The sequence below is a fragment of the Mauremys reevesii genome, linkage group 6 (genome assembly GCF_016161935.1).
Source record: "Mauremys reevesii isolate NIE-2019 linkage group 6, ASM1616193v1, whole genome shotgun sequence".
NCBI classification, from domain to species: Eukaryota; Metazoa; Chordata; order Testudines; family Geoemydidae; genus Mauremys; species Mauremys reevesii.
This window is the reverse complement of record NC_052628.1, coordinates 70,661,158-70,681,252: the sequence shown is the minus strand read 5'-3', so window position 1 is coordinate 70,681,252 and position 20,095 is coordinate 70,661,158. Positions and strand designations below refer to the sequence as shown.

General features: G+C 37.3%; 1 protein-coding gene across 2 annotated transcripts in view; it reads left to right on the top strand.

The window, feature by feature from the left end:
- The window catches only part of DTWD2 (DTW domain containing 2), a 253,842-nt gene extending 234,320 nt beyond the window's left edge, over window positions 1–19,522 (top strand). For both annotated transcript variants that reach the window (XM_039544396.1, XM_039544395.1), the window contains 2 exons: window positions 12,486–12,614; window positions 16,242–19,522. In XM_039544396.1, the coding sequence (XP_039400330.1) occupies window positions 12,486–12,614; window positions 16,242–16,412 (300 nt within the window). In that variant the 3' untranslated portion in view covers window positions 16,413–19,522. The remainder of the gene's footprint in view (window positions 1–12,485; window positions 12,615–16,241) is intronic.
- Window positions 19,523–20,095: the final 573 nt, after the last annotated feature.

Sequence of the window (20,095 nt, the reverse complement as noted above, 5' to 3'; positions counted from 1 at the left end):
GATACTCAATTTTTCTATTCTTAAATCACCTTACAGATAAATTTAATTTTGAATGTCATAACTCTGCTCTATAGAGTCAATGAAGGCTACTTACTGATATGACAAATAAGGATATCAGTTGTAGATTCTGAATTCATTGTGAAGGCGGTGTTAGTTTTCTTCCATTAGGTTGCTTTACTCTTTTCTCAGTCAGAGACCGATGTACAAGCTCAGCCTTTATAAGGCCTTTTTATTATCCTGGAGGGGAAAAAAGTAACCTTTCCGTATATTCATAAAACGCTAAATGGCTGAAATTGTGATGTGTGAGTATCACCATTATTGGGAGAAAGAAGAATTGAGAGTAAAAGTAAAGCTGTTTCATGCCTGATCTTAGAAGGTATTGAGAGCCTCTTCTGAGGTGCTGGGTACCCTCAGCTTGTGATAAAACCAAAAGGCATTAAGGGCGCTCAATACTTCACAAGATTTAGTTCTTGATAAGAACTATGATGATAGTGGTGGTGATGAGTTCTCTATAAATGTCTAGATACGTAGAATAGTAGCCAGCAGTAAATTGCTTTTACAAGCAGGAGCATGTCGGGAGTCACTAAGAACTCTTTAATATATATCCTTCATCTTGTACTGTATGAAAGAGAGGGTCACATTTGGACTAGGATAGTTACTAGGGCCTAATCCTGCAAACACTTTCTACTAAGAGTAGTGTTTGCTACTATGAGGAATCTCTTTAATGTCAATGGTCCTCCTCATAGAAGTAAGCAGTACACTTGGTAGTAAGCAGTACCCCTAATAGTATAGCATGCTCCTGTTCAGGAACCTCAAATCTTACCAACATTCATATCTTTTAGTATCTAAAAATAACAAACTTGTTTTCTTTTTGGGTGTGTTGATTTTTGCTTTAATAGTTATTTTAAATCTGGATATATCTCTCTTTTTGTAAGCAGGTTTTTTAGTATAGTTTATCTTAAATAGGAATCCTGTATTTTGTATGGGCCAAATTCTGCCATCTTTACACAGGCAAAACTATTGTTGAAATAAATGGGAGTTTTGCCTGATTGGGTTTTATTTACACTGGTAGAAATACTTAATGTATGATTATTTAGTTTAAAATGGATTTTTATTTTACCACAATTTTGTCTTGAACGGACAGAGACAGTCATATAACATTGCAGTCCCTGGAAATGTAGAGCGATAGAGAACGCATTTTAAGAACAGAAAAGTTTTTTGCCTGTATGATTTCTTTAAAGGAACTGACTTTCCGTAGATCCATATTCACTTGTCCAACGCTCAGATAAGAACTTGTATTCAACAGAATAGGGTAATCAGGTTGAAAAAGGACTAATAATTTGAAACAACATCATAGTATTTAGAAGCTTCACAGTTTGGGGTATCCATGTGTGTTTGCATCCATGCTGTATTTTCAGGGATCATCAAACTTAAACTTTTGGAAAAGCTTCTGAATCCGACTACGTAAGTAGGGAGGGTCTGTATACTGTAGTTCCACTTTGCCACATGTCTTGTTTTCAGATACAGTTGGGCCCCAATGATATGGAGCAGACAAATCATGTGCACATCACCATAGTGCATCTTTAGTTATTCTCACACAGAAAATAATCTAAAAGCAAGACCAAAATTTTCTAAAATATTCAAAAGCATTTTTTTCAGAAAACATAGCAAGCTGTTGGTTTAGAAAAAATAATATCCTTCATATGTGAATCCATGAAATTATAGAATAGTTCATTTTACCTTCATTCAAATCCTCTCTTGTGCAGTCAACACAAGAACTAGAGGGAACTAAACATAGAGATGAAGCTTTTAAAACAAACCATTGTGCATGGTAATGAAAGAAAGAGACTACACAGTTGCTTATGGTTATATTCTGCCACCCTTGCTCATGTTGAGCAATACCTTCTGTGAGTAGCCAATTGATTTCAATTGTGGAGTAAAAAATACTCTACGTTAATGTGGATGGTAAAATCTGTTTAATTAATTGTTGATTATGAACAAGGGTACTCCTGAAAATACCTGGAAAATCATTTGAGAATGCATTCTCATAAATCTGATTGTTAACGATATATCAGTCATTGCTAGCAAACTGTGATGCCATAAATCTGGTCACTGAACACGTATCCTGGGCATCCCATTTACATAGCTATGAGAGTGAGTAAGGAGCCTCCCTGCTCTCGGATGATCGCTGCAAGAGCTAGTGAGAGTTTCCCACCCTTTGCTCAGGGAAACATGGGAGTTATTACGGAGTTGCTCCCCAGTTACACAGGGATGAAAAAGAGCAGTGAGTAGTATGTCTTACCACTACCATACACTGAGATGGTTGATCCTGTTGGGGAGAGAATAGTAGGCTACACCCTTTAAAAGGTTTCCAAAAAAGGGTAGGGAGAGAGACTCTTTCTCTCCCTACCCTCCAGTGCAGCTCTAATCCCTCCCTATGCTCCTCCTGAGTGGTGCAGCTCTGCATCATACTCAGCTCAGGCCTGTGGCTGAATGCCACTGTGTAGGCCTAAAGCAATAGGTTGGTTAGAAAGAGGGGAAAAAAGGAGACTACAAAACAGAGAGGCATCTTGTAGTAAAAGAAATTGTGTGGGGAAAATACAGAAAAAGGATGTCAGCTAAATGGAAATTGAATGAGATGTTTTCCCTGAGGTTTACCTGAGAGTTGTTAGTGTGGCTTCAGAATGTGCAGGCTGCAATTTATAGTAAATTTGTGCCAGCAATTTACATATGGCAGAATGCACAAAGGTAGCATGGATACATACATACATGCAATCAGCAAAACATGAAGGGAAGGAGAAAGGTTTTTGTGACATCCATTTAGTTTTTTGACTTTACATTTATGACAGTTGCGTGACAGTTATTCCCTGCAGAATTTGAAAACAGAGAGCTCTTAAAATGTCACTTTAAATTAAAGCCAGAATGTCTGAGAGAGCTAACTTATTTATGTTCTTGATGTAAATTTCAATAGCGTGCTGGGGTTTACTTTGCTCTGGGTTTTTTCTCTGTCACGAAGGTAGCTCATGGAACTTTATTTAGCTGCAAGGTTATGAGATTTTTGCATTTTAGAATATGAAAAGAAATATAGTAGAAAACAGTCACTGTTAGCCTTTTAGGCAAAAGGTAAATGTGTAAACTCTTAATATTGTGAGCCATATATTCCTGTTCCCTGTCTGGCAGACTCTCCTCTTTTGGGGATGATTTTTGTGCCAGTGGTACAAAAAAAGTATTTCCTGCATTTCCCCCCAAGCACATAAACTGCAATTGTTCCTAGCCTTTGAGATAAATCTGCAAGGTGTTTAAATTCTCTATTTCACCTTCCAAGGGCCAAGCATAATCTAGCTCGTATTTTCCTGGTTTTAATATTAATTCAGCATTTAATACTAGTTCAATAATTAAACCTATAAATGATACCAACCTCTGCTGCAGGTAAAAAGAATGACTAATAAAGGTTCTCAACTTTGAATCACTCTAAGTCTATGCCTGCGCTGCACTTTTGTCAGTCAGGGGTGTGAAAAAACATCCCCCTGACCGATAAAAGTTTTACAGATCAAAAGTGCCAGTGTGGACAGCGCTTTGTCGGCGGGAGACGCTTTCTTGCCAACAAAGCTACTGCCCCTCAGTGGTGGTGGTTTTATTTTGTCAGCAGGAGAACTCTCCCCTCCTGACAAAAAGTGGCTACACTGCATACCTTAGAGCGGCATGGCTGTAGCAGCTGTGCAGCTGTAAGGTGCGCAGTGTAGACATAGCCCAACGCAGATGAAGGGATACCTTGTCGCAAACTGGACTTATCTTTTTTGGGTTACTATTGTTTGTAAAAAATGAACATTCAGAAATGTCCTCACAGAACCTATCAAAGGCACTTTCCCTGCTCTACGAAGCTTACAATCCAAATATAGCAAAACCAAAACAAGTATGAGGCACAAACAGTGTGAAAGATCAGTATATAGTGGGACAAGGTTACTAACCAGGTGGTCATGCTGTGTTCTTATCTTGAAGGGTGCATTGTATTTCTAAATATATTTTTGGATGAGCTTACATTTTGTTTTGAGGTTAGAACTAATGAGAGAGGAGAAGAGATGGATGCATTTTCAGTTCTGAAAAATAAAAAAAAAGTTCAAATTGAACAAAACCATTTTTTTCGGAATGTTGGGCAAATCAATAAAGTTGGGGAAATTGTTTCAGGTATTTTAATAAAAAAAAAAAAAAGGAAGTGAAGGGCTAGATTCATAATTCATAGCCAGAGGAACTGCCACTGGTGCTGGATCCCCCTTATAAACTTTATACCAGTGGTTAGTTCATTCTCTTAGGATGTGAACGATCCAGGTTCAAATCCCTGCTCTTGAGCATGAGATGGAACCCAGGCTTGCCCACCCATAAGTGAAGTGCCCTAACTACCAGGTTCTGGGGTGCCCCCAGAAATGTTTCACATGGTGCACACACAACACTTCGTGCCTGCCACCCCTATCCTGGATGGCTCCCCCATGCGAGCACTCACCACAGCTCACCTCCCTCTCCTTGCAGCAGGACTTAAGTCTGCTGCTGAGCGAGTCCTGCAGGCACAGTGGGGACACCAGCTGCTGGAAGTCAGGCAAGGCCAGGCAGTTTTGATCTGTAATCCTAGCTTGAAAAATCAAAATGTCTCATTTCATTAATGTTGAAACTATTTATTTAGACATTGTTTCTCATTTTCATTTTGACCAAAACAATTCACCAGAATCAACACAAATTCACAAAATGTTTTGATCAATCCAAACCTGCATTTTTAGGTGAAAAAATAGTTTTGATTGAAGAATTTTGCTGAGCTTTCAAGAGCAGTAAAGAGGTAAAGAGTTTCATGAGAACAGAAGAGGTTGAGAAGAGGTGGGACATTAAGGTGGAAGAAATGGATGGGGACAGTATATTCAATAACATTCTATACAATCTCTCTAGTCCTAATAAATTCTACTATTCAGAACTAGGTTGAATTTCAGTCACATTGTGTTATTGTAGTATGATTGGCCTATAGTCATATTATGCCAAACTTGTACTCCCATCAGTTTTCAAAAGCTAAACCGGATGGCCTGGGTTGCTGTTTGAATGGGAGATACCCAAGGAAAACCTAGGTTACTGCAAGAGGTGGTGTTACTGCCTGAGGGGCCTGGTCCTGAGAGATGCTGAACCATATCCATAACTCCCACTCAAGTCCTCAGTAAGTGGAGCAATGAGCCAGTGCTTCACCATGTACCAGGAGGGCACTGTGTTGGTAGAGGAGCCAGCTTACATAAGAGACATTAAACCAACATAAAACTTGTTATTATGGCTTTCAAGACCTTGGAAGCCCTAGTCCTTCTACACAGTTGTACATGGAAATTAGATACTTGATTGCATGCAGCCCTAGATTTCTGATGTCTTGAAACTCAGGCCCAAACTTTTTGGTGGCACTTAATGTAGGAGAAGAAATGCTAACTCCAGTGTCCCAGCCAGTTTGCAATGAGTAATTGCATTTGGCTTATCTAACTTTCCCCTCCAGTTTGAACTGGTTGAGGTATTTTTAATTTCCTTCCTTAAACTGTTGTATTTCCTTCCTTAAACTTTTTTGCTGAGTGCTGTTAAATTACTTCTTCTTTTTTTCAATTCAGAGACTTTTGTATTTTAGTGATGACTGAAGATATTCCAATATATGTGTCTGGTTTGTAAATTGTTTTGAGACTCTTGAGGGTTAAAGATATGATATAGAAATTACTGTATCACTATATCTTCACTATTTTATGGGGAAGTGGATGCAAAATGCCATGACTTCTGTTGTGAAGTGTCCTATTGGTGGGTGCTTTCATGTGTTCCTTTCTAGAATTCAAGGTGGAATACACAAGCTATGACAAAAGAATATTCTCATTTGGGACAGATAATGCACAAAGACTACTAACTCTCAGCTCAGCACTTAGCGTGTGTAGCTGGGCTAATCTTTTATGAGATGTGCAAAGGGAAAGGTGTGGAAGCACCATTCCTTCAAGCTAGTGGAGCAGTTCTGCAGAGGCTATTTCATCCCCCTGGCTAAAGTAGCCTTGCATGTCCTTAGCATGGCCTTACCATGGGCTAGAGGAATAAACAGTAGCAATTCATCTCTAGACCAGGCAGGTGAAGTGTTCCAACTGAAACCAGACAGGTGAAGTGTTCACCTAAAATCTCACCAGGCTCTACTGCTGTAGGAGTAGGAGTGGAGGGTCTGCATTTGCCCTAGAATATGCAGTTCATTTTTATGTCCTTCACCCCAGTGTAAATCTGGCTGTCATACTATATAGAATTCTTGTTTAATGTATGATAATGAGCTACTGGTATAGTGTAATAGAAAACATAATCTGTTAATGAGCCATTAGGCAGGAGCTCCTTTTGTGAAGACAGATGAAATACAAAGACAGAGACTGGCACTTAGGTCTGATTTTGCAGACATGAAATAATCAGCTTTTTGGGATAATCAGCCACTAAATGTAAAATATCACTTTCTGGCTAACTATGAAATTGTAATATGCATGCATTAGTTAAGGAATCAGTCATACGTTGGGCTGATCCATTTGCAAAAATGTGATGAATAGTAACAGAAAATGAAGATTTTCAAGTAAAGATGACATTAAATTTGCAGAAAATAACTATAAACCTTCTCCTCCCCACATTCCTCCTCTGCAAATATATATGCATATAAAGTACATATTTGAGAGGTCCATTTTTGTGTCCCTTTAGATTTATATTCTACTGTATATCCTAATGTTCCATTAACAATTGTTGATTCCAGACCTGTTTAAATATATAAAACATCCAACTAAAATGCTGCAGTAATCATCCTTAGAAATAACATAAGCATTTATTACCATGATGAAGCTCCCCACCCATATGCAGACGTGCTTTGCAAAAAACACTCTTGTGGGTGGGTTTATGCTACTGGCTGGGAAAGCAGTAGGTGTCTCTTTAGAAGCCACTGCTGTGCAGAAATACCTTGTAGTACGTGAGTCACTTCCACGTCAGATTCCCTTGACTTTTTCCCCACAAGGCTAAATGGGGGAGGCACACTGGTCAATAATTCTTGCCTGGTGGAGGACAAGAAAGGATCTTAGTGCCCAACCCTGATTTTCTCCAAAAACAGAAGCACATATTTCACTCTTAATTTTCTGGCCCAAGAAGCCACTGTGGACATTGAGTAAGGAATATATAGATAGCTTTAGAAGAGAGGGAGGGAGATAAGTCTCCAAAGGGAAGCCAAGCTTTCTGAGAGAGAAAAATCTACAACTGAAGCCTCTGTCATTCCCCCAGGAGATGAGAAGGGTCCTGGTGGTGTGCCATCCTACTGAGTCCTTTCCTCAATCCCAATTTTTGCGGAGAGAAGGTGCGTTGGATGGGGATTGAATACATTATGGGAATTGACTGGTTGTCATAGGAGTGTATTTGGGGCGTGAATGTGGGAGTTGTATATATCTTGGAAAGTTAATGTGAGTGGAGGTTTGTATTTTGAGAGCCTAAGTGAAAAGTTGGGGTGCTGAATGGACTTGCAGGGCTCTCTCGCTGAATTTGTGGGGTAAGTGGATAAAATATGAGGAGACTGGGTGAGATGTGGAGGGAGTTCTTATTTTATTTGTGTTACCATAGCTTATAGGAGCGCTAGTCATGGACCAAGACCTCCAGGAATGAAGAATGAGGAAGAGACTAGGAAGAGGGAAGAAGAAGGATTATGGTGAATGGACAGGTTCTAGAGAGAAAGTGAATGGCAAATATAGTGGGGCGTGAGGAGGAAGGAAAAAAGATCATCCACAGTGGAAAGAGACAGACAGACATTGAAAATGACAAAAGAAAAGTGCACTAATGTATATAAACCAGGAAAAGAGAAGGAGCAAAATACAGATTGAAGAAATGTCATTTTAAAAGTATTTAATAGAAAACTGATGCCAATTGTTACTATGATATAAAGATAGAAATACACTGTTTACATAATGCAAAATACTGTTGTCTGAATTGAAATGGGTGTTGGGAATTCCTTGCCTTTTTGGGATGGATTTCTCTCTGGATACTGCTAGACCACCATAGTCAGGAGCTTAAAGACGTTTCTGAAGAATATATGTTTTTGCCTTTGAAATGTACCAGATAATACCAAAATCCATGTTTCTTAGGGAAACCAGCCGGACTCTTCTAAAATAGCTTTATTCCTTAAACCTCTACCTTCCCCCGCAATCCAAATCAACTCAGTATTTTGTAGGTTCTTCAAATTATATTGAAGAATATAATTATTTTTTGTTCATGCCAGCATATCCATTCATTCTCCTTGCCTCAATCTGGCTCTTGAGGTGATAGCACTTATTAGGACATTGAGAGCTGATGGCCTCAGTCACCAAAACTCCAGAACTGTTTGGGGCTTCCTTTCTTACAGATCCCTCATAAGTGAGGAATCTGGAAGTACTTTGGAGAAGGGACTGGGTAAGGAAAAGGATAGTGACCCCAGGTTAGGAGGACAAGGGAAGGGAAGGGAGATGATGATGACGAAGAGGAAGGGACCAGGAGAAGTGGGTAAGAAGCCATTGGCAACCAATGTACTGAATTGGAATTTCAATCTAGTAATATTCTGAAGTTAGCTAAGAAATGGGTTCCTTAACCAGAACTTAGGAATTAGGAAATAATAGGAATTTGCCTCCCATGCCTAGTCAGTTTGTAGGGTTTATTGTACTAAGAAAATGAACACAGTGTTTCCTCAAGGATTTGGGAAAAGAACAGATTATTTATGTTAAACCCTACAACTGAGGTTACAAAACAAGTTAACTCATAAGAGAAAATATATGGAAATTACAAGAGTAAATGAATAATGTCTGAATTCTCACACAGAGGCTAATGCTACGAAATCTATCATTTCTCAACAGCTGTTTATAAAAGCAATAAAAGCTTTTGGAGCTGATAAAACAGACGGTCTAATGGTTGAATGACATTTATCTTTCTTAGAAAATGTTTTACTTGTGTGATAGTATAAAGTGGTTATCACTTTAGGCAGAACCAATAAATCAGTTTCAAATATGCTTTAAGTCAGTAAATCAGTTTTTAACCAAAGTAGCCTAATAAATTATATGAATTATAAGAATTAATTTGGTTTCTAATTTGTCTTTCTAAAACATGACAAATAATACTTAAACAGGGTAAATACAGTCTTAATGATGGAGTACAACATGCCCATATGTGGAATAAGTCTCATATGCATGTGTTGCATTTAATTTTAAAAGAAAGAATAGGTGATTATATATAGAATGTAAAATAGGACTTAGACTTTCTCAGTACTCTGTTCTTGTTTTTGAAAAAAATTGTGGAAATGGAAATTGCACGCTAGCATTTTTTTTCAAAAGGAAAAAGAACAAAATGGGATGCTGAGTAATGCTGTTTTACAATCTGTATATTATATATGCTATCTTTGTTTATCCGTTGCAGTAAGTCTGAATGGCCATTATAATGGCAGTGGCAAAATACTCAGCATCTCCAGGGTCAGGCCCTCCATTCGAAAGTTTATAGATTACTTCAATAACGTTAGGCTTCTTTATTTTGTAGTAAGAACTCAAAGGAACTCAAGTATTTGACCGTTACAACATTAGGTTGTTTTAACACATAAAAACATGGGACCTAAATGTCTGCATTTTCAAAAAGGACTAGTGATTTTGGGTACCTCTGCTTTTTAGTGTATAGTTTGAAATACTTAAAAGCTGAAATTTTCACCTGATATTCAGAGAATTGATACTCAGCACTTCTGGAAATAAGGACCGTTAAAGTGTATGAAGTTGGGCTGCAGAATTATCAGTCACTGCTGAAAAATCTAGGCCAGATTAATTGAAAATGCCTTAAAATATTGACTTGAATATTAACATGATCCATGCTAAACATCACTACTCAATCCCATTGCTTTTCATTATATTCCATCCTCTTTCCTAGTTTTGTATATTGCCTATTTAGATTTTTAACTCTTCAAGGCAGGGACCCTACCTTCTTACCTGTTTGTAAAATTCCACAATAGAATGCTCTTAGCAATATAGAAATAAGAAATTACAAGATAGAATTTCTCACATAAGTAATTTAGAACAAAATAATTTTGTTCATAGTACTGAATGTTTTTAAATCCTTAATGTTTTACCTTGACTTTATGCTATGCATATGGCTGGGAGGTGTGATTCCCAGCATAGTAGACAGACTTGTGCTAACTCTATTCAAGCTAGTGTTTTAAGAATAGCAGTGTGGATGTTACAGCAGCTCGGACCCTGGGGGTCAGATGAGCTTGGACTTGGGTGGCTAATCCAACCCACCATCTATGCACAATTTCCATTCTGCTATTTTTAGTGTGCTAGCTTGAACAGAGGAGTGCAAGACTGTTCACTTGCTCTGGAAATTCCACCTCCAAGCTGCAATGTCGAGACAAACCCAGGGATCCGACAGCGGTATCTGCCCCCTGGAGGATTCTAGTGGGAACGGAATGGAAAAAGAATCATGTAGCCTGAACAATTATTATACCTGTAAGGTTACGTATAGGGGTGCAACATGCACTTGTCACAGTTAACAGATTCTTTCTCGGCTACTTAAAAGTTAATTGAAAAGATGGAATTTGGTGAAACACACACAGAAGCTTTGTTTATTACAGACAACTGTAATTGAAATCATAGGCAAGCATCAATATACAAAATGGTTAGAAAAAGATAAGTACATTAAGGTGGTTTCCTGCGTTCCTTCTCACAATCTTGCATCAAGCATACTTACAACTTATGGAGACCATTGCAAACAGATGGAAGGGAAAGTAAGTGGAGCCCATCACAAGAGAGGTCCTGATTCAGTTTACATGTCTCGGGGACCCAGTGAACATGAAGAAATGGGAACTGGTTGTAGTATTTCATGCCCTTTCTTATGGTAATAATATGAATATATACCAAATTTGATCCTTTACACTGATTATAATAGGGTCAATAGCTGCCCTATCCATATGTGGCCTTTGGGGTACCATGATTATGTATCAAGCATTAATATTCATGAGTTACATCACTTATTTCTTAATAATTCCTATATGTACATGCAGTCTAACTGCTTAGATACTGCATAGCAACCTAATTGCTGAAGCCCCCCAAAACTCCCTTCTTGCGGAATCCTGTGGTGTACTGTACTTGTTTGAGGTGACTCACTTGTCTCTCAAATTGAGAGTGCAAAATATCTGACCTGGAGTTATCTCCTTAGAACTACACTGTTCTACTAAATCCCAGCTTTTAACATAACTACTCCAACAAAGCCTTAATCTAATATACCAGGCCTTTACTACAGCAAGCTTAATGACCAATTTACTTATGTTCACCTATTTGCACCCATTGCATATTCCAGGCTAAAAAGCAATATATCACTATCATTTTATACGCCTTATAATGTAATTTTAGCTCTAGTTAGCATAAAATCACCCAGAGACAGAGTCATAGGTCATAAGATTAGGTCAGAGGTCAACAATCAAAAGGTTCAGAGAGGTTTGCCCATCACTAAGCCTTCAGGAGGCCCATAAGGTACAACATGTTTTACCAAGTCATGATCACCTCTCTCACCATTACATGGTGCCACAGTTGAGCTTGGCAGAGGCACTCTAGCTGCAGTCCTTTCTTTGTGAGGGGCCCTAATTTTTGGAATTTGCTTCTCCCCTTTGATCCACCAGAGCCCAGATTTGTTAACCTTCTGAGCATGCTATAGAGTTAATCTTTTTTCTTACTTCTTGAGGAAGGCATGGGTTGAGATAGCTACATTTATGTGATACTTTGTTAATATTCATGTTATGATTTTTAATTCATGGAATAGACACTCAAAGTACAGATGGGAACCTATTGTAATAATCTAAGAAATCAGATAAATAGAATATATATGTTTTGAGTTTTGTGAATGGTTCCTGGCAAAGTGTTACTTGTGCAATTTAGTGTAAGTTCCAAAATATGTAAATATATCAAGTTCTAAGGCAAACTTCAAGAATATGTGTTGGCATTATCAACAAGTATATGACTTCTGAGTGTACTTCCTTCCGTGATTCATGGCAATCACATTTTCATCAATAACATTTTGTTGGCATAAAAAGCCAGGTCACTACAAATTCAAATGAAATATCAATGAAAGAAATGAAGAAAAAAGGGCTTATAGGATCAACCATACATAGTGCTCACATGTTTATTCCAATTCAGTCCAAATCCTCCTCTATTTATAAACCCACTGAGGTCATGTGCTAGTTTTGTGAGGAGTTTAGGATCTGGCCCTAATGTCTATGGTTATTGACATGGCTAATGTCTATGGTTATTCTTCAGCAGGTTCATTCATATGCAAAGATATGTATAGTCTATGACAATTGGCTAACAGGGAACAAGACAGTAGAGAGGTAGGAAGGCAGGTGATTATTAAAAAAATAGAAAAGGAAGAAAAACTTGCTGTATCATAGTAATTGATTTCTTTAAGTTGGGTGTTGGTTCATTTGTTTGTTTTTTCAGGTGCAACTGAAAACAAGCATTTCAAGTCAATATGTAATTCGTACCCAGCCAACAAACACCTGCCTTTCTACACTTGAATGTGCAGCTATTGCCCTTGCCATCATGGAAAAAAATGATGGTATTCGGGAGGTATGTAATTAATTTTAAATAATTGACTTTGTTAATGGAACAGTAGTGTGAAAGCCAAGTTAGTTAGATAATAGTACCATATTTATCTTGAGGACTTTACACGTTCGTTACTCAAAGACCTGAATGAGATCATGAGATGCTACTGGTTGGTTCACTTCAGAGACCCAGCAGGGGTAAGCAAGCAGCTGTCTGCTGATATTATTCTGTTCCTTCTTTGCAGACCATACCCAGGTTTTACTAACTGACACTTGCATATCCATTACTGCAGCTGTCTACTGTGGACTTCTACAAGGTTCCATTATCTCCCTCATCTTATAGAACATCCCTGTCGAACACCACGGTCTTAAATACTAACAGTTTGTTCATGATACTTACATTCTTTGCACTGAATGCTAACTACACTATTTTCCAGCTATCACCATAATTGAATTAGATCAGCTCTTTTACAGTGTGGAGTTGGCTGAAGATAAACCTGGGCAAGACTTTTGGATCATTCTTCTCTCTCTCTCTCTCTCTCTCTCTCTCTCTCTGTAGTAACAGATTGACTGACTTAACACAAGCTTAATTATCATTAGCACACCCCTTATGAACTCACCCTCCCTCATATCTACTCTCTCTCCTTTTGACTCCCACTTCTTCTGTTTTTTTGTACCAAGCCCATCATCCTGGGATCTCCCCTAAATTCAGCTAACTGTCCTCATTCTCTCTCCTCTCTCAATCCCGTCTATATTTTTTTTGCTTGCCCACTCCTCCATTCACTCAGACTGTCCTTTTATTCTCATCAGCTCCTATTCCCTCTCTTCCCTCATTCCCCTTACATTCACTTTCTCATCCCATACTTCTGTTTCTCACTCCTTTTTTTTTCCTCCCTCTTTTCTGAAACAAGATGAGAAGAGTAAATCTACATCTGTCTCTCCATCACTTGAATTTATATCTGTTTGTAAGGTACTCGGATGCTTCAGTTTTGAGTATAAAACAAATATCAAAATAGATAAGAGTTCAGAATTTCCCCAAAATTAAGAAATAGAAAATGTATTGCATTTTTAAATATAGCGTGGCAAACAGAACGTGTGTGTTAGAAATGTATGCACTTCTCCAACTACCTTGCTGTTTGAGATAACTCACTTGGCATTCCTGATTGCAATACTTAAATATTCCCCCTAAGCTGTACAAACAGCATTTGTAGTGTGCTAATTTACACTAATATAGCATGTTGTATTGAATTTTTGTAAGTACTTTTCTTCAGATACTTCTTAATTCTGTAATTTATCAAAATCTACTAGATTCTAAGTACTGTGTCAAACTGCTAGGAATATAACAATCCATTGCACTGATGTTTTTTATGTGTAGAATTTACATATTTATTCTGTCTCATCCATGCTGCTTTCAGTCTAGAAGATTAAGATTTGATACTTTGTAGCAAATGAAAATGCTAGTAAAATTTGCAGAGATTTCAGTCTTTCATCTAATTTTCATGGATCCAAAAAGCTTGATGATTATTTAGATAATCAGTGATTCATCAGCAGTGAATGACATGGCAATCAGCATGTGAATCCAAAATTTTAAGCTGAATCTTCAAAGCTTTGTGCTTTGCACTCTGTTTCCTTTCTTAATGATAGCTGAAAACAGTTGCCGTTGACAGGATCTTTTGATCTTGTAAACCTTATGCCTTAAATATATTTCAGAAAATAAAGACGTGTCCCTTTATTTGAGAACAAATCTGTAACAGAAATATTTAAATTGGGGTATTTTACTGAATTGACCTGCACATAGACTGCATAGTTCTCTACATAATAGGAGGAGCACAGCTTCAATTTACCTTCAGTTGAATGGTCAAGGGTTTTTTGTTTATTTTTACTCCCAAAGCTTGCATGGTTTAATTGTCTTGAAACAACTTTCAGAGTCAGAAAACTTAGCAACTTATTGTTAATGGGGGTACACCCTGTGAAATACACACAACTGAAGCCTAGTCTCAGATAATCAGACATGCATTGCCCTTTATCTTGTAAAACCATCCACTGTGGAAGCACAGTAATTCATTTTTAAAAATGTGTGTTAATGCTAGTTTTCTGTATCTGACATCAGGACTGAATCAATAGAAGAATCAATAGAAGAAAAATAAAGTATGTCAAATAGAATTTGTTAAAAAGTTTGTTATAATTTACCAGCTAGGAGAGAGAAATATTTCCATGACATGTAGCTAGATGGAAGGAAATAGGGGTACCTATGTGTCATAGGCCCTGATTCAGCCAAGATATTTAAACATATGACTTGCTTTAAGTACATGGGATACATGCTTATGTATATTGCTGAACTGGGGCCTGAATTAAGTCATCCTCATGCCAATATGTCCTGTTAAAACTGTTGGGGTGAAGTAGACACTAGAAGTTTTCTAACTGGTCAGATGCAACTCTTTTCCCATGTCCTTATATGTAGTAACATTTAGTAGCTACAGAAAGGTTATTGGAGTCAAACTAAGCAATTATCTTTGTTTTATTTTTAAATAGATAAATATTTTTAAACAGGCTTAAAATGTTTTCCTACAGTCAGAGCACAGCACTGGTGAACTTTAACTCTCAGAAGACAGTGCTGATCCAATTCCAGACAAACAATTAATAGTCCTACATGGAAATCAGTCTAGCTTTTGCAAAAATGCAGAGATGACCTGAGCTGCCCTCAGAGCTAGCTGGAAGATAAAATGCTTTTCTAAGCCTGCCCCACTGACCTGGAATAGTCCTTTAGCCAGAAAATGTGACCTACTGGTTTGCTTCTTTCTACTAATCAACTTAAAACTGTCAATTGCCCTTGGAGAAATTTGGGTCATGACAGTTCTTGAGTTTGTTTATTCTATTAGGTCAAAGAATACCAATCAGACATTAGCCTTTGCATTGCAAGTTTTGATCCCACTGGTCTATGATGGAAGACTCTGTCAAGACACTAAAATATCCTCAATGTTCTCAGTATTTGTTGCTGGCACTGTAAAATATTAATGGTAATCAGCATTTCAAGAGAGATCTAAGAGGCAGCGAGCAGTACTGGGCCAAATGTGGCTCATCTCCACACCGCGTAGTTCAGGAGGCTTTTGTAAAGGTGGCTTTAAAGCCCATCTTTGCATCCTGGTCCCCACTCTATGCAGAGCTATTCTGGTCCCTCTGCAACAAATTAGGGACACTTAAGACACAAAATTTACGGCCCCAAATCTGCTGGTAGGATTGGCATAGTGCAGTAGATTACCCTTATATCTGGGCCGGATGTAGCTCTATTACATATCCAGAGGAATCTCCAGAGAAGGGGGACAAGTGCATCCCTCATGGCCTGCCCATACCTTCCTTGTCTTGTCCCTTATCCCAGATGTATCACGGGACCCAAGGATAGGGCTCACAATGCCCAGAGACATCTATCTTCCACCTTCTGTATGTGGGGAGAGCTGCGTGTGGAGGGCGACTTCTGTATACAAATCACAGGGGTATATTTAGGCCCTTTAGTATCTCACGTTCCACTGCATGATAAAACTTGGTAAAATTTTACATTTTAATGATGATCTCTACACACAAAGCCTGGATGAAATGATATGTTCTAGACATATTTAAAAGCTTTTTTGTTTTGTTTTTCTTTTGTTTTTCACAGACTATACTCCGCCCTCTTCAAGCTTTGTGCTCTTTCCAACTTCAGCATGGTGCCCAGATCCATCACAGCAAGGAGCATCTTCTTAAAAATGGTTTATATGACAAGCCCATGCCAAAGAATAAACGCAAGCTCAGGAGAATGGAACTCTTAGTGAATAATGTTAAAATCTAGAAAGACTGCACACACAGTACTATGGAATTAATTTTTTTATAGCTAACAAACACAATTTGATATTGGATTGTTCCAAATAGCCATCCGTATGGTAATAGACCTTTTAAACCCTTTGTATTCAGGAGGCTTCCTGTCAATAATGCCAACTACAGTAATAGGCAGCATGTTTAGTTTTGTTGTTATACTAGGCCAGATGTCTTTGTTCAAGTGATAACCCCCTGTAGAGGGGAGGAAAACTGCAGTGAATAATTTAGAGCTATGTTGTCTCTATAGTCAGTGTTTGATCCCCATTAAGACTGGATAGATTTACTTTGGGGAAGCTTTTTCTCAGTACTGAAGAACAGGAAGTCTGTTTAAGTAGGTAGTGGTAAGGGTAAGGATCCAGTATTTGGAAGAATATTGAATTACTTCTCAGCATTTAAATTGTAATCAGTAATTACAATAGAGTATAACTATAAATGCCTATATTAGTTAATCTGAACATAAGGAAATGTGATGTGAGCATTTTTGTTTTAGTTTTGTGAGGCGTTTATTTCTTATTTTACTAGTCTGTTAACTTGTTATAGATTTATATCCATGTTATTGTGCAGTCATACTTACTTAGAGCCTGTCTGCAGTTTTCAAGGGTTTTGCTTGACTGAGATAGGCCAATATATTTTGTTCAGATTTTAATAAAAAAGAAAATATGGAAATGGAGATGGAGCTAAGCTTTTATCTGAACTATAGACCAGGTTCTGCACTCCATACTTGAGCAAAACTCCCCTTGTCTGTGTAAAACCAGTAGAATTTGGCCCAAAGAGCATATGCAGTATACCACATCTTATTTAATCCCTTTGATTTTGGAATTTATATGTATTCCTGCACAAGTGTCTATTGAAACCCTTTCAGAATTGAGTAGTCTAGCCAGACTGTAAAAATATGTTTGCAGATGCATCAAATCTTGTGGCGAAATGATTCTCTTTTTTTCAGCAATCGTGGCACTGCAGTGTTGCTGCCTGCAGTGTAAGCACTAGTGAAGACAAGGATAAGATATTTTTATTTGCATCATGAAGCAGGTTTTCATGACAAAAACTAGTGATATTAGGGCTTTACCACAGTGAAAACCTGCTTTATGAAACTGTGGTAGTAAAAGTGCGTGATCCCTGTCCTGACTAGTGCAGCTATACTGGATAGTAATTATTCTTAGGCCTTGCCTACTCTAGGGTATTTTTCCCATAATTTATGACTGCTGCTACCGCTGGACTCTTAAGTGGTCACCAGTGTTTTAACAACTGTGGATTTGTCTATATTAGGAAAAGAGATCAAGTTTATGTCAGGACTAGCTAAGACCTTTTCTTTTCTAACCATGACCTTTTCTTTAGTCTAGATGCTATTTAGATAAATCCCATGTCTGTGGCTAACACTGGTACAGCTGAACTGGTGATAGCAACAATGAGACATTAGGAGCAGAAAGACTAATGTAGACACCCTTACTGTAGAAGCACATTCTCTAGTGAAACAGACAAGAATTCTTGTTTAAGTGGTAATTAAGCTCTGTGGGTTAACACCACATTGACTAGAATGGAGGATGTTCCCACTCTGCTCTTGTTTCAGTTTACCTTGTTTCAGATTCAGTGGGACAGCAGTGCATCCTTCAGTTTACACTGTGAAGGTTATTTTCCCTAACAGAAGGGTTAAATATTTCTATTCACAAAATGTAAGTTCAAATTCTGGAGAACAGAGGAAAATCTGTGTTAATACTCTAAATTCACGAACAATTGAAGTCTTAATGGATCAAAGAAATAGTCTACTTAATTGAGTTATAATCCTACATGAAGTACTTCAGTACAGTATAGTGTGTGAATTGAAGGTTTTTTTCAATTCTGCATAAGGGTCAAATTTTCCAATGTTTATATGAGAGATTTTTATTGATGTGAATAATCTCATTGATGTGGGGCTACTCCCGTGAGTAATGTTTGTTACTTAAGTGAGTAATGTTTTTAGGATCAAGACCTAATGTTGGAGAAGTGAATGTCTGTTGCAGTCAAGTCTGCAGTACTGTCTGTACCATACTAGTAGTTATTTTAAAAATGAAAAAAAGATGAAGTTATTTGTTATGCTTCAGTTATTAGAATCCTAAGATTTTACTTTCTTTGAGGATTTTGTCGTTTTTAGTTTAACTGGGATGGGCATCTAGTTGCTACACAGTTGTCACATGAAGTTACATCAAAGCTGATTACATTTTTTTTGTTCATTGCCATTTTACAAAGAATTAACACTTAATTTGATTAAAGCTGTTTTATCTTCTTCCTCTATGTTAAAATCCAATTCTGTTGCTGCAGTCCTTTCTTGAAAACCAAGCAGATATATTCTCAAATAATAGTTCTTCACCCCTTCTATTCATTCTGAGCATCCTCCTTTTCCATTAATCTTTTCTGGGCACAATGAAAAGTGTTTGCACAAAGACATTTAGGGCCAAATTTTCCGGTAGGCCTCAATGCAGTATCTTTTTTTTTTTTTTTTTTTTTTTTTTTTGGTAGGCCTAATTTTGCAGCCTCAAATAATTGGGTTTTAAATTAATTACAGGCGCAAATAATAGATGTCTAAATATCTGATTTGTATGTGTGAAAAGTGGTATAACTATCACTTTTGCCTCCAATTTATTATGGACCACAAAATTCAAGCAGAATTATTTGCAGATATAACATTGTGCATGTAAAGATGGAGGCCACTCTTGAAAACCTGGCCCTTAATCTATTATTCTTGTAAACAGAATTTTGATTGGTTCTATATACTAAATTGTTACAGTTTAATTTCAATATTTTATGTTACATGACAGTGTCATGCAGGTTGATCAGTTGTAAGTTTATTTTCAGATTTTTATATTTTTGGTGATAGTGTATAGCTTTTTAAACAAAATTATGTGCATTAACAAACATTTTCAGAATTTAGCAATCTTGTCTTCAGGCCAACGGGGATCAAACTTGGAAGTTATATTTTAATATATGACAGTTCTCTCAAGAAAAGATAATACCCAAATCTTAACTCTTTTTATTGTGAGAGAGCTTGAAGAGCTGTCACCTACTTCCTGTAAGAAATTTTAATTAAAGTAAGTTTATTTTGCATTTTTATTATTTACTTTCATGGTCATCCACTCGTCATTTGTCAATTACCAAAAGATTCTTGGGAGTTTAAAGCAGCAGTCTAGCAGAGAAGTGAACTTTTAAAAACATATTTAATACAGTGTATTATCTTTTAATGTTTGTTTTTCTCCCCTTGTCAGCTTTGCACTTTTAAATGTTGCTGTATAAATACAGTCTGCCCTCTACATTCCACTGAATCATATCATGGGGAATTGGTGACATTGCAGTACATGTGCTGATGACATTGATATCAAACTTTGGTGAAAAAAATTGTAATTCCATAAAATATTGTAAACTGACAAAGTTTCCAGTACAAGATGTTGGATATAAAAGTTGTATGTGATTGCGTAAACACATATTTACCTTTTTTTTAAAAAAAGGTATTTCTGCACCCTCTTATTTTTATTTTCTCTTTGTAGAAGATTGTATTCTAGAAAGCTTTCAAATTTCAAGATAAAGTTGGTCCAGGAAGAGTATGACATGATTTGTTACCTGCAGGACTTTATGCCCATTGCATTCTAACATCTTACGAATTCCAGCTGTTGTCAAAATATTAGAAAG